Below are 14,736 nucleotides of genomic sequence, written 5' to 3' on the forward strand. Positions count from 1 at the left end.
ACGGGCCCAGCCGCTCTGCGGCACGTGGGATCCTCCCGGACCGGGGCACGAACCCGCGTCCCCCGCATCGGCAGGCGGACTCTCAACCACTTTGCCACCGAGGAAACCCACACCCATTTCTTTATTCACATTCACAGCAAAACCTCCAGGAAGTGTTGCCTTCGCTCAATCTGCAATTTCTTTCTTTCCATTTCCACTTAAACCCTTTCTAGTCAAATTCACCCCAATCCTCCGTGGAAATTTTTCTTACAGAGGTCACCCAAACCCTCCACTTTGCTAAAGCGGAAGATGAATTCTCAGTTCTCCTTCTACTTGCCAGTCAGTGGAACTGGAGGCAGTTGGTGACTTCTGCGTCCTTCACGGTCTCTTCATCTGGGTCCCAATTCTACAGTCCCTTGTTTTTGCCTTTCTGCTCTCATCGGCTTCTCCCTCTCAGCACCTCTGTCTGGTTCCTCCTCTCCGCTAGGACCCCTTTCACTGGTGCTTCCCAGTGTTCAGTCCTCAGTCATCTGTCTCCTCTGCTGATCTCATCCTGTCTCAGAGCTTTTGACTTTAAACATTATCAAGACTCCTAAATCCATATAACCAGGCCCATACCACTCTCCTGAAAGTGAGACCCATATATCCAATTTCCTATTTGACAACTCTGTTGAGATTTCTAATAAGCAGCTAAAAATTAATAACATTGTCAAAACTGAACTTCTGATCTTCTCGCTCACCTGCCCCACTCCTGAGCAAGCTCTTCTGGTTGGCTTTCCCGTCTCGTTTCAGAGCTAATCCATCTTCCCAGCTGCTCAATCAAAAAATGAATTCTTTCTTGAATCTTCTTTTTCTCCCAACCCCACATACAATCTATCAGGACATTCTGTTGTCTCTGTCTGTACCCATCATAATCCACATTTTGGGGAGTGAACGTTCTTTTCTATTCTGATGCCCCTGGTTTATAACTTGATTGTATATGAACATTCAGGATTCCTGTTAAGGACCTATTATCTGGAGGGTAAATAGGACTTTTTTTTTTTTTTTTTTTTTTTCCGGTACGCGGGCCTCTCACTATTGTGGCCTCTCCCGTTGCGGAGCACAGGCTCCGGACGCGCAGGCTCAGCGGCCACGGCTCACGGGCCCAGCCGCTCCGCGGCACGTGGGATCTTCCCGGACCGGGGCACGAACCCGTGTCCCCTGCATCGGCAGGCGGACTCTTAACCACTGCACCACCAGGGAAGCCCTGGAGGGTAAATAAATGCTTTCCAGGCAGTAGATTCTGTGTTAAGAGCAAACAGAAAGCCTTTAAGGCTGATGTAAAAGGTTGCATGACATCTGAAAAGTGCCTTCCCTTCCATGTCACAAAGAAAAGCTAAACTTGCATAAATCCTGGTAACTATGTTGTAAACAGTGCTAAGGTTCAAAGAGCAGCTTTAATCATAGCCATGCTTTACACTTACTGGAATTATGTCCCATACAATATCTGAGACATACTGGACTAAAAAAAATATTGCTTGTTTATCTCAAACTCATACTTAACTGGGAGTCCTGTAATCTACCTGGCAACCCTCTCTGTGACACTAGTCACATCTTTTCCAATCTTAATTGTTCAGATCTGCAGAATTAAAGGAAGACATTGTAGTATGTGGGGTGGTGGTTACCGAAGTCAGGGCCGTGGTTTTCCAAGCAGCTATTTTCAAGTGACCTGCATCCAGCAGCTGGTGCCGACGTTTCCTTCTCCTGTGTTTACGTGGGACATGATTCCAAAGTTAAAACACCTCCCCAGTGGAAGAGCTGCCCACATTCCCTCCATCATCTTCTTGCCAAGAGCCTCATGCGCAGAGCAGATCATCCTGCTTTTCATCAGAGGATGGTGGCTGGGGACACCTTCTGACAAGAGGGTGGGCAGGCCACACTTCTGGAACACACGGCTAGCTGGTAATAGGCTAGCTCTATCCGTACCCTACAATCTGTCTACAGTATAACCTTAGAGCCACAGGCTCGCACATACCGTCTACTGAAATGTTTCCCGCTTGCCTGAAGTATGAGGAAACCCCCATTAGAGAAAAACATTTAGAATGTTCTTTAGATTTTAATAGCTGTGTTGTGAGAAAAAGTCCCTTTGGGCCTGTGAATTTGCATATCTTTTATAAATTCTGTAGCCCCCATGTTTTTACAAATGATGGGATAGAATTCCAAATAGGTTAGGCGAGATTAGACTCTACACATTCATAGTTCAGTACTTGTTTTGACAGGAGAGGCAGTTAACTTCTAGCTAAGAACAGACTGAAGCTAGGTGGGGGTGAATCCTGGCTCTGTCAGAGTCATACAGCTGTATCGCCTTGGGCAGGTAATTTAATCTCCTGGTTCCTCAATTTTGTCATTTACAAAGAGGATAACAGTGTCTGCCATATTTAATTATTGTAAGAATTAAAACATGTCAACATGTACAAACCATTCAGAATAGGGTCTACACATTGTAAGCCCCTATGTACATAAGAAAGTATTATTATTATGTGAGGTTTTAGCCCTAAATAAAAATAACCAAAGAGGACTACTGATGTACTTAACATTTTTTGATTTTGTTATTATGAAATGCTAAGGTGTTTTTTTTTGCCCTATTTCAGAAGACAATGAAGTACATATTTCTTAGATGATCTTCGTAGCAGACTTCACAAATTGTATAGTTTATCATGAGAGAATGAAAATACTATGCAAACATCACATTGAGTAGGAAAAGTTCACAGGAATCAGGACAGGAAAATCAAAATTATAACTTGCCAACACCGGGAAACACAACCTGTCAGCCTGTTCACATATACATGTTTGCGGGTTCATGTTGTGAGATCAACTTCCAATCACTTTGAAATTCCTACTTATTTCAGTTTTAAAAGAATGACTTAAACGTGAAGACTCTGATACACCTATCTCTTTGGTAGAAGAAGCAATGATGGTTCCAAAGTGATTTACACTGTTTTAGAGGCAGTTATTTGGGAGAAACCATATGAGGTGCTGTTTTACAGCCAGAGATTCACCTACCAAACTGACGAAGGTCCAGGCAGAGATTCGCTCCCTCCACTAAGGTGGTGTTCCGGCAGATGGTCCACAGGTTGAAGTACATGTAAACTGGCAGCGAGGTGAAAGCGGTGACTCCCAGCCAGGCCAGCATGAAAAGGTATGTCAGCATAATAAACTGCAACAGAGAAGAAGTCGAGACAGAAAACACATAATCTACTGGAAACGAAGAATTTTATGCTTAACTTACATAGCTCGCTATCAAAGGTTTGCATTATTACAACCCAGGTAGGCACTGCGACCTGGGAAGCTGAGAGACGGTGAATATCATGGGTCACGTGAAGAAACCTGCCAGAAAACCGAGCTTCTGATGTGCAAAGGAAGAGACCATCCAGCTGCATCTTAATGCCTGTTTCATTCACGTATTTATCTTAAAAATCTCACCGCACAATTTTTAAACTTTAGAAAACATTACCTGGTAAATTTACAGGGGATTCTGCACAGTGAGTTAAAACCTTGTCAATAACTTTATATTACAACTAAATGGGCACGATTTTATATCATAAATATTTAAGCGACTTGTGTTTACATTTAACATTCTAAATATGATGATTCACAAGCCATTTTAGTATATAATATTGGTGTATATTTCTCCTCCTCCTTTTTAATGACTTCTGTAAACTTTAAATCTAAGTCTTCTTTCATGCATATTAATTTTACCTTTGATTGACTGACTGACGGACCAAGCATTGATATGCCACTCACAGTGTCCCCAGCCTACCTGTCACATTTATTTAGCAATAACAGGGGTCTTAGAGCACATTGATTAAAGGCACAGACTTCTGAGCTGGAATGAGTCTAGGCTGCTCTTTATGTCTCTGTGTCTGCCTCTGCAAGAGAATACCTGCTAAATTGATCTACAATTACAATCACAATTGTAATCTACAATTACAACCACTGCATGATTGTGGAGAGGCTGGAATGAGATGATATGGGAATAGCATTCAGCATCGAATCTGGCGCATAAGAAGCCAAAGTATTGGCTAGTTTTTTTTTTTTTTTAGCTAGTTTTTATTCTAGATAGTATTACTGTGATTACTACTACTACCATCAAATATATATATTTGCCTGAATGATAGGACTCTACGGAATAAGGAAATTAGGCTTCATTTCACGTTTGGAGAAAATAAAAAGAATGAGAACTTCTGCAGTCTGGGAAAGCTATTCAAAGAGGGCTCCCACTCAAGGAGAGAGACTCTAGGAAGTTTGGAAACCACCCCAAAACTGAAGAGATCTTGTTAATGGAACTCCTTGGAGGAAAAAGCCCTGTTTATTAACATTTTCATTATTCACAATTGTAGCTCTCCAGGCTAATTTACAGTCTCAGGAACAATGAGCATGATATGGCCGCTCCAGACCCAGTTCTCCGGAGGGAACTAGTAACTCGGAACCCACGGGAGAGTAATCAGCGTGCTTTTGGCTTCGTCCTCTCTACCTTGTTTTTCTTTCTGTCCCAGGGGATTTTTCAAAAGCTTCTTTTGAAGGTGCTATTCGCTGCGGAACGGGACTTAGAATTCAATAGGTTTAGACTCAAAGTGGCGTAGAGCCCTCTGAAACATGCTGCTGCTTCTTGACAAGGAAAGGAAAGGAACGACTCTTCAACCACACTTCTGACTCATACTTGCCATAATGTTATGGCACAGTAGTAAAGCTGAACGTTACAGAGTAAATCTTTGCTGTGAGAAAATGTTTTTCATGACGACTAGCGCGTAACTTTTGCTCTAAGACGCAAGAGACTTTGCTTTTGAACTGTAGTATCAAGCAGTTACATTTCAGGGAGCAGCAGTTCATAGTCACTCAAGTATCCAAATTAAAGATGCTAAAAATATAAGTCTGTCTTCCTATTTTATGTTTCGCTTAGACTCTGATAATTACTAAGACTGACGAATTATTTAAATTGATCAAGTGTGATTCTAGGTAAAAATTCTCTGTATGTAATAAAATATCTCATGATTATCATAAGTTATTTCTAGCTTTGCACTAGAAGTGGGACAGATATGCATTCTGCTGTCTGAGCATTAAATAAATAAATAAGCTACTTAAAAAAAATGAGGTATAATTGATACATAATATTATATTAGTTTCAGGTGTACGACATAATGATTTGATATTTGTATATATTGTGAAATGATCACCACAATAAGTCTAGTTAACATCTGTCACCATACATAGTTACGAATTTTTGTGAGTGTGATGAGAATTTTTAAGATCTCCTCTTTTAGCAACTTTCAAATATATAATACTGCATTATTAACTATAACCACCATGCTGTACATGACATCCCCAGGACTTAACTTATTTCGTCACTGGAAGTTGGTACCTTTTGACCCCCTTCACCCATTTTGACCAGCACCTCTGGCCACCATCAGTCTGTTCTCTGTATCTTAAATAAGCTACTCTTATTAGAACAATCTCTGAGCATTTGAAAAATTCTTCTGATTTTGAAAAATCTTATTTTTTGCCTTTATTAACATCTATTCAGACGAAACACTTTCTGAAATTTAACTCTGCAATATCTGTTTGGGGGGTTTAGTGAAAACAAACAAAAACTGGAAGAAATAAAATAACCCTGGACTTGACATCAGAGGACTGGATCACTCACATCTCACTTAAGGCTCAGAGTCACTTCCTCATTCACAGACTGGAAATTAGCAGACCTCTCTCACAGGGCTCAGATACGAAATCACTTAACAGTAAACATGGTCCACGGTAAATCTTACTTAGGAAGAAATCCCAAGAGAGGAAGTTGTTTGATTCAGCAAAAAATTATTTTTCATTTCTAAAGGTGAGGTATGGACAGACTAACCTATTTACGTTGCATTTGGTGTTTATTGCCTTGAACAGCACGGAATTTTACTTTCTACATTCAACAGCTGTGGCCCTGTTTATAAGAAAGGAGGGAGGGATGGGTCTTGTGGAAGTTTGACATATAAAGTAGACTCAGTGGCTTTTCTTATTTCAGCCATTGTTTAATATATCACTCACATATTAAAATGCTGACCATTTCCTCCTAATTCTCAAAGAAAAAAAATCTCAGTAAAATTTCCTTGGTTTAGATTAGTTAACTTGTTGATCTTCAATGGTAAAAAAACCACCATTAAATGATAGGGACTGGGTGCCAGATTCATAATTAGTATCCAGCAATCTCATTATCACATCATTATTTGAGTACCGTTTCATCAGAACATGCAAATGACTTTCACAATAGCATCTTCTTGCTATCCTATTCCTTGTTTTGTTTTTGTTTTTACTCAAAATACATTTGTTGATGGTTAGGATTAAATTCAACAAAATTGCTGTGAATTACTTCTTAGTGGCTTAAAATTTTAAAAGAAACATGTAATTATTGCTTTGATCTCAACCTGGATATTCTAATCATTGTTAGAAATTTAGAAGGGAGGGTGAAATATAGAACTGCGGGAGACAAGGTTTTCATAACCTTTGAAAGAAGGCTAAAATAGACGATTGATCCTTGATTATGGAGCTATTGAGATTACAGTGTATTTAACTGGAGAATGACTTATAAAAGGTAATTCATTTTTCATCTGAACTCCTATGAACTTAGGCTTGATGTCTAAGAAAATCAGACTTGGTTGAGCTACAGACTTTCTGGGCAACTTTAGCAGATGTGCACCAAGCCGGGTAAAAATAACATCTTAGAAGTTAGCAGCCCTGATGAAAAAGAGCCAACTGACTCTGACTCCCAAGTCTCTGAGTCTATGAACTATGTAAACACTGAAAAACTAAGCCACATACCGAATGGAATGTTATGATATAATGAACAAATTCAGGCATGAGGCAGACCCAAACTTTAGTGAACTGAACAAAACGGATCTATGCAAACATATACCAAACGTATACTGTTGGGTTCCACTCAGGTTACTGTCTATAAGGTCCCTTTCTCATTAACGTTTCGAGACACAGGATATAAAAGTACTTAGCTAAATCTTACCTCAGAGCCCCCTCATTTCACAATAATATGTTTTCAATGATATTTCCAATGATTTAAAGAGTATCAATTCAATCATGTCCCCACTTGAACAGCAAAAGGAAACAGTGTAAAAAAAAAAAGGAAACAGCTTTAGATTTCATCAAAGGCAGAAATAGCTCCAGGCTTAGAGATACTGTCTCACTGGATGGACATGCACTGAGGGTGCACAGCCTCTGACAGTGCTTTCCAGCTGTGGCCACACGTTAGGATCATCTGGCAAATCTGAGAAAGAGACGCTCAGGCCTTGCCCTTGCCAACTATATCTGTATTTACAATATTCCTACAGGAGATTCTAGTGGGTGTCCAGTGTGCGGAACTACTGCTCTATTGGAATCAATAAAGCTCTCATGAGTACATTTGATGTGAAAACATCTTTGCTATTTATCTTTAGGCTCTTCAGGGTACCACACCTGAAGGAGAAAAAAAAAGTACAATTGGGATGATTTGCCAATGTCAACAAAACAGCCAAATGCACGGATGAGTGAGGGACTGGACGTGAACCAAATTTCAAAATCAAGACTTCCCAAATTCAGCACTACGGAAATTTTCAGCCAGAAAATCCTTTCTTATGGGGAATGCCCTATGCATTGCAGTATGTTTAACGGCATCCCTGGCCTCTACCCGATAGATGCCAGTTGTGTAACCAAAGTTTCTCAATGTCCCCTGGGGGTGCGGTAGGGAAATAGCCCCTGGTTGAGAACCACAGTTCTAATACGAGAAAATGCCAAGTCAAAAAAAAGCAAATGGACACCTGAATATACTATCACTAAGAATGCAAAATGGAACAGCATTAACGATACCAAACTCAGTAGGCCCTGAAAAGTATACAGTGTAAAGTTTGCTGCAGAAAAAATTCTTACATTATTATGTAAATTACTTGAAAATGTGCAAGCATCATCATTGTCAACATCATGGCCCAAAACTATCTTAGCGCAAGTAGTGATCAGAAGCTTTCTTTAAAAAATTATTTGCTTAGTTATAGCCACTTTATCCATAATTGCCAAGACTTGGAAGCAACTAAGACGTCCTTCAGTAGGTGAACTGAGAAATAAACTGTGCTACATCCAGACAATAGAATATTATTCAGCACTAAAGAAATGAGCTGTTAAGCCATGGAAAGACATGGAGGAACCTTAAATGCATATGACTAAGTGAAAGAAACCAGTCTGAAAAGACTACAAAATGTATGAGTCCCACTATATGACATTCTGAAAAAGGCAAAACTATGGAGCCAGTAAAAGGATCACCGGTTGCCAGGGGTTGCAGAAGAGGGAAGGATGAATAGGTGGAACACAGGATTTTTAGGGCAGTAAAACTATTCTGTATGACACTATAAAGATGGATACATGTCATACATTTGTCTAAAGCCACAGAAGTTACAACATCAAGAGTGAACTCTAAGGTAAACTATGGACTTTGGGTGATTATCATGCGTCAGAGTAGGCTCATTAATTGTAGCAAATGTACCACCTGGTGCAGAATTTTGATAGTGAGGGAGGCTGTACATGTGTTGGGGTGGGGGGGAATATAGGAAATTTCTGTACTTTCTGCTCAATTTTGCTGTGAACCTAAAATTGCTCTAAAAAATAAAATCTATTTTAAAATATATTAATTGTAATGCTTTCTTCTTTTTACCTTGCATTGGTCTCATTCATTCAACAAATCAAATTAAAATACTTCAGAATATAACACAGGATCCATCACGAGTTTCCACCTGCCTTATCTAACACTTGGATTACTGCAGTATTCTAAAAAGTTCATTCTAACTAGCACCCTGAAGGTTACTCATGGAACTTCTTTCTATCTTCCGAACCCCAGATGGAAGTCACTCACTCATTAATAATTAAAATATCTCATGTGTCAACAACATGTACTGTATGAGGCCTTGGGGATATACTGGTCAACATCTATGACAGACTTTAACCACCCTCTGTGCAAACACTGTAAGTCACCCATGTTCATCAATGTGCTCAGCATGTATGTGCTTACGGAGAGCTTACTTTTTTAAAAAAATTAATTAATTTATTTATTTATTTTTATGCGGTACGCGGGCCTCTCACTGCTGCGTCCTCTCCCGTTGCGGAGCGCAGGCTCCGGACGCGCAGGCCCAGCGGCCACGGCTCACGGGCCCAGCCGCTCCGCGGCACGTGGGATCCTCCCGGACCGGGGCACGAACCCGCGTCCCCGGCGTCGGCAGGCGGACCCTCAACCACTGCACCACCAGGGAAGCCCAGAGCTTACTTTTTCAAGTGAAAACAGAATTCAAACAAAATCAAATTATATTAAAGATAAAAGCATTACTGGCATCTTTTCCAGCAAACATTACTACAGAGGAAACTTCCTCTTAGTGAATACTATTTTATTATCAATTACATTGTAAATATCTGAGAAATGTATTTTTGACCAAGAATCCCAAAATAGTAATACTAGGCTTAGTCATTCCTCAGTGAACTTTTGAGTTTTATATCCTTAATATACCATTTCCCCATAAGGTAATTTAAAAACATAAACTATGGTAGTTAATCTCAAAATGAGAAAAAGAGATAAAGAAATTGAGTCTCAAAAATATGGTGAAGCTTCATATGTTTTGTAAAATGTTACTGATTTAAAGGCAAAGTCAGAAAAGTATATAACTCTTGCTTTTTTTTAAAAGAAAATATAAAAATAAAGATCTTTTGTGTGGAGATTATTCCCAGTACAGTGGGCATGAAGTTCCTGACTGAAAAAGAGAAGTATCTATTAATCAATATTTTAAAAGGCCATTTGTAATCCAGAGTTATTATTTCATCCCCAATCTAGTGGCCTGTTTATAACTCTTACACGTATGGAAATATCTGAACCAATTTAAATATCTGAACCAATGTAAAAAATTATATTTCTATTTGCAGTGTCACCCGAACATATAAAATCGAGGTCACTCACAGTAGAAGCAGCTACTATGAGTGAATGTATTCAGGATGTTACATTGGGATTCATAAAATCTATGAATTTGAGGACATTTTCTATCTATCCTTAAGATGAATTCCTAGCTTTATTATAAAATTTGCTTGAACAGTCTATACCTGCAAATGACTTTATTTAAACTGGAATATCTTTATAAGCAGAAATGGAAAATTCATTAGTTATGGAGATATTCCCTTAGAAATTTTCAGTGGGCATCAAAGTCTAAGATTTAATTTTATATTAAGTAAATCAGAAACTGAGGGTTTTGAGGATTCTGTAGAAATGAAAATAGAGGTCTATAGAGTATTATCCTGCTATGTACAGTTTATTTATGATAAATTGTATTTTAGCATGATTATTTTTAATAGATCTATTTTGTTTAGGAACACATGGATCAGAGAATGTGTTAATTAATGTCTTTAGTTTTCTTTTTCAATTAATAGTACTTTAGATGTATATGAAATAATGTGATGAGAAAGATACTTTATCTCTGAGTCTTCCTCCCCAAAGTCCAAAGCCCCAGGCTAATCATGAGAAAAACAGACAAATTTCAACTGAGGTACATTCTACAAAATGCCTAACTACTACTCTTCAAAACTTTCAAGATCATCAAAAAACGAGGAAAGTCTCAGAAAAAGTCACAGATCAGAGGAGCCTAAGGAGAAATGACTAAATTGTAGTGTGGTATCTGTATCCCCTGAGTGGGATACTAGAAGAGAAAAAGAACATTTGATTTGGTAAAAACTAAGGAAATCTGAATAAAGCATGGACTTTGGTTAATTATAGTGTTTCTATATGGGTTCAATAATTGTGACAAATGTACTATGTTAATGTAAGATGTTAATAGGCAAAGCTGAGTTTTATATATATATGGAAACTCTCTGTACCATCTTCGTCTTTCTGTAAATCTAAAACTATTGTAAAATTAAAAGTTTATTTTTGAAAAAATACTTTAGGATTTTAAAAGTCATAAATGCTATGAAATTATATCCTAGGATGATCTGATGGATGATCTGATACATAGAGAAGTCTAAAAACGCCACTTGATTATACAAATTTTAAAAAGAAAGGCTTAGCATTAGACTATATTTCATGACTTGAGTAATCAAAAGAACAAAAACAAACAGAAAACAAAACCTTGGCTCAATATTTCGAGAAGTTATTTTTATTTGAATAGAATTCCAATCATGACTTATGGTGACTGGAGAGGAATCAGGATGATTCAAACTTTTTCTTTAATTTTTCATTTCCAGCAGTTTTAAGTCTCTTGAATTAAAAATTCTAACACTAGAAGATTTACTTTTTTCAAGAGATTTTCCCATTTTGTCAATGTCATCTTCTAAGGCTAACTGAAATTTTTTTGTCAAGTTTTATGCCCTAAATCTGAAAAGAATGAGATCCATGTTCTCTTTCTTTGCTATAATTTATGTACCAGCAGAGTTAATGTCTGGATGGTCACACTGAGATTGGTGTACTGTCCCGTATTTACGGTCCAGTTCTGAAATTGTTAAGTGCACGCAGGAGATCCACCTCAGATACCTGTGGCAAACAAGCTCCTGGTGCCGTCTTCCACATGCACTGCTTTTTGAAACATTATTTCTAAATATTACCACTATGCCTGAAGCAGTTTATGTGCCCCCTCACCTACCCCCTTTCTCCCTACTGAGAAAGTGTTAAAGTGCATTGTTATAATCTGAAACAAATCATGTTGCCTTCTTCAGGTTAGAGTTGGAATATCCTAGAGAGAAACTAAGCCTTATTCTAGGAACTTGGCAGTCTTGGATCAAAACTGTTATTATCTTTTTAATTTACTTTCGAAGATACTGGATTTTACAGACAGACTAGAAGGCAGAGTTCCTTGATGACAACTTTACTTAGGAAGTTACCTTAGAACTCTTTATTGGCAGTCATCAAAATAGAAAACTACCTTCGATGACTGAGCTATTTCATATCCCACAGAGCATCCTTGTCTTGTAAAAAGAGATAATTCATGATTGTGGATAAAGGTTAAAATGAGGACATCTCTGCAACGAAGGAACTTTCCAGTCATCAATGAATGATCTCACCAAAATGTAAAACGAAAGTGACTGCTGAATTACTAGCAACTCTCACAACCAGATAATTCTCCTATGACGTCAGCCCAAATAAAACATAAAATGACAAGGCAAATCCTGACCATGAGTTTAGTGACATGGGCTCTGTGCCAGATGCTCGAATCCAAATCTGGCTCCACTGCCCACTATGTACTCATCTCTTGCTGGCAGATTCCTCATCTGTGAAATGAAGGTAACTAGTATTGGTATCTACTTCACATAGTTTGGAGGATCAAATGCCTTAGTGTTTCATAAAGTCCCATGCATAGCAACTGGCATATGTAAGCACCTGACAAACATTTCCTATTATTAATACTGGATTTATTATTAAAACTTAACTTTAAGCTATGAAAATGAGCCAGGAGTCATTACATAGTGAATAGACGTAAAGGTAGTTCTATAGAGTGCGTCTTATGGACACTAGTCTAATATGCTGTAGTCAAAATCTATAAACATCCGAGGCTAACAGGAAGGATTAAGATAAATACAGTTGGCCTCCCTTTTTGACGTCCTTGGATTTAACCACGACGAATGGAAAATATTCTTTAAAAATATCCCAGAAAGTTCCGAAAAGCAAAACTTGAATTTGCCACCACACCAGCTACTATTTCACAGCATTTACACTGTATTTACAACCCATTACAGAGTTTCCTTTGTATTAGGTAGTATAAGTAACCTAGGGATGATTTAAAGTATACGGGAAGATGTGTGTAGGTTATATACAAACACTGCACTTTTTTATTAAAGGGACTTGAGCATCTGTGGATTTTGGTATCCATGGGGGTCCCGGGACCAATCCCCTTGGATACTGAAGGACTATAAATAGAATATGTTTCTTCATCTGTAAAATGGGGGTAACAAAAGTAACTGCTTATTTTTGTTGCTTTAAACGTTGTGCGTGGCATACTGTTGCTGTTATAAGGCACATTGTTATGAGTTGAACTGTGTTCCTCCCAAATTCATACGATGAATTCCTCACCCCCATACCTCAGAATGCAACCTCATCGGGAGACAGGGCTTTTACAGAGGTAAGCAAATTTAAAATGAGGGCCCTAATCCAATGTAACCGGTGTCCTTTAGAAAGGGAAATTTGAGCACAGACATGTAGACAGGGAGAACACCAGGTGAAGATGAAGGCAATGATTGAGGTGATGCTTCTATCAGCTTGGATCTCCAAAGATTACCAGCAACCAGAGGCCAGAGGAACAGATCTTCCTCAGAGCCCTCAGAAGGAACCAACCTTGCTGACATCTTGATCCTGGACTTCAAGCCTCCAGAAACGGGAGACAATAAATTCTGTCGTTTAGCCATTCAGTTTGTTGTACTTTGTTATGGCAGCTCTAGCAAATGAATACATATACTTTCAAAAATTGTACTGCTTTGTATAACACTTAGAGCAGGCGGATTTATGGAAAATAAATGTATTAATTTCCACAGAGAGTAGCGCATTTAAGAACTCTCTTACTTCAAAAGTGTTGGGCTTTGGGCTTCCCTGGTGGCACAGTGGTTGAGAGTCCGCCTGCCGATGCAGGAGACACGGGTTCGCGCCCCGGTCCGGGAAGATCCCACGTGCCGCGGAGCGGCTGGGCCCGTGAGCCATGGCCGCCGAGCCTGCGCGTCCGGAGCCTGCGCTCCGCAACGGGAGAGGCCGCGACAGTGAGAGGCTCGCGTACCGCAAAAATAAATAAATAAATAAATAAACGTGTTGGGCTTAAAAATCTAAAGTATCAGAACAAGCACAGATAAATTCTGAGATCCATACTTCTATCATAAAACTAATGGGAAATTTTTAGAAATAAGAAAAGAGTGATGGGTGTAACAACTAACCCATGATTTCAAAATGTGCGCCACTGAATGCCTCTCAAGTTACAACCGAATAAATATATATTTTTTTGGTTTAAAAAGTTAATGGGGAAGAAATTCAAAGAAAATAAATATTTCTATATTCTTTAAACTGAAGTTCACGTTTAATGTATTTAGTAACATGTTTGACTTGTGTACGCAACTTAGGGCCATTTGCCATTGAATTTAAATAAAATCTGTTACTTAAAATATTTTAGTAACTTTTCACATGATCTTAATAAACTAGTTAATGGTTCTTACCCCCCAAAGGTTAATACTGTGCCGTTGTGTTTTATGTGCTTCACATTAAGGATTTCGAATGACAGCATTAAAAATTTGAAATGAACTTGAAGTGGTCTTGATACTGCATGAGAAGAAATGCATAATGCAGAGCAAGTTATGCTTTCAAGAGTATTCATCAGGAGAAGAGAATATCGATTAGCATCTTGTGTTCAGTGATCTAAAGCTGCTGTAAAATTAACTGCGTCTGTGCACCGTGCAGAATTGCATTTTGTGAGTAGAATCAGTTACTAGTAACCATTTTACATTTTATACAGCATAGAAAAACAGGGATATAAAAATAAGTTTCTTTCAGTACTAATTCTGGAAGCTTATCGTATAATAATAATATGGTTGTTCCAAAAAAAATTTATTCCACCTATTAATATTACTCAGAATTCCAAATAGAAATTCATTAATATATTCAGCTTCAAAAAGACATTATTTTTAACATCTTTATTGGAGTATAATTGCTTTACAATCGTGTGTTAGTTGCTGCTGTATAACAAAGTGAATCAGCTATACATATAC

The 14,736-nt window shown here is 38.4% G+C and overlaps 1 protein-coding gene across 5 annotated transcripts in view; it reads right to left on the reverse strand.

Annotated features, from left to right (window-relative positions):
- GPM6A (glycoprotein M6A) overlaps nucleotides 1-14,736 on the reverse strand; it is a 262,338-nt gene that overhangs the window by 7,309 nt on the left and 240,293 nt on the right. For all 5 annotated transcript variants that reach the window (XM_028481689.2, XM_007127582.3, XM_028481688.2 and 2 more), the window contains one exon: nucleotides 3,022-3,175. In XM_028481689.2, the coding sequence (XP_028337490.1) occupies nucleotides 3,022-3,175 (154 nt within the window). The remainder of the gene's footprint in view (nucleotides 1-3,021; nucleotides 3,176-14,736) is intronic.

The sequence above is a fragment of the Physeter macrocephalus genome, chromosome 20, assembly GCF_002837175.3.
Source record: "Physeter macrocephalus isolate SW-GA chromosome 20, ASM283717v5, whole genome shotgun sequence".
In the NCBI taxonomy this organism is placed as follows: domain Eukaryota; kingdom Metazoa; phylum Chordata; class Mammalia; order Artiodactyla; family Physeteridae; genus Physeter; species Physeter macrocephalus.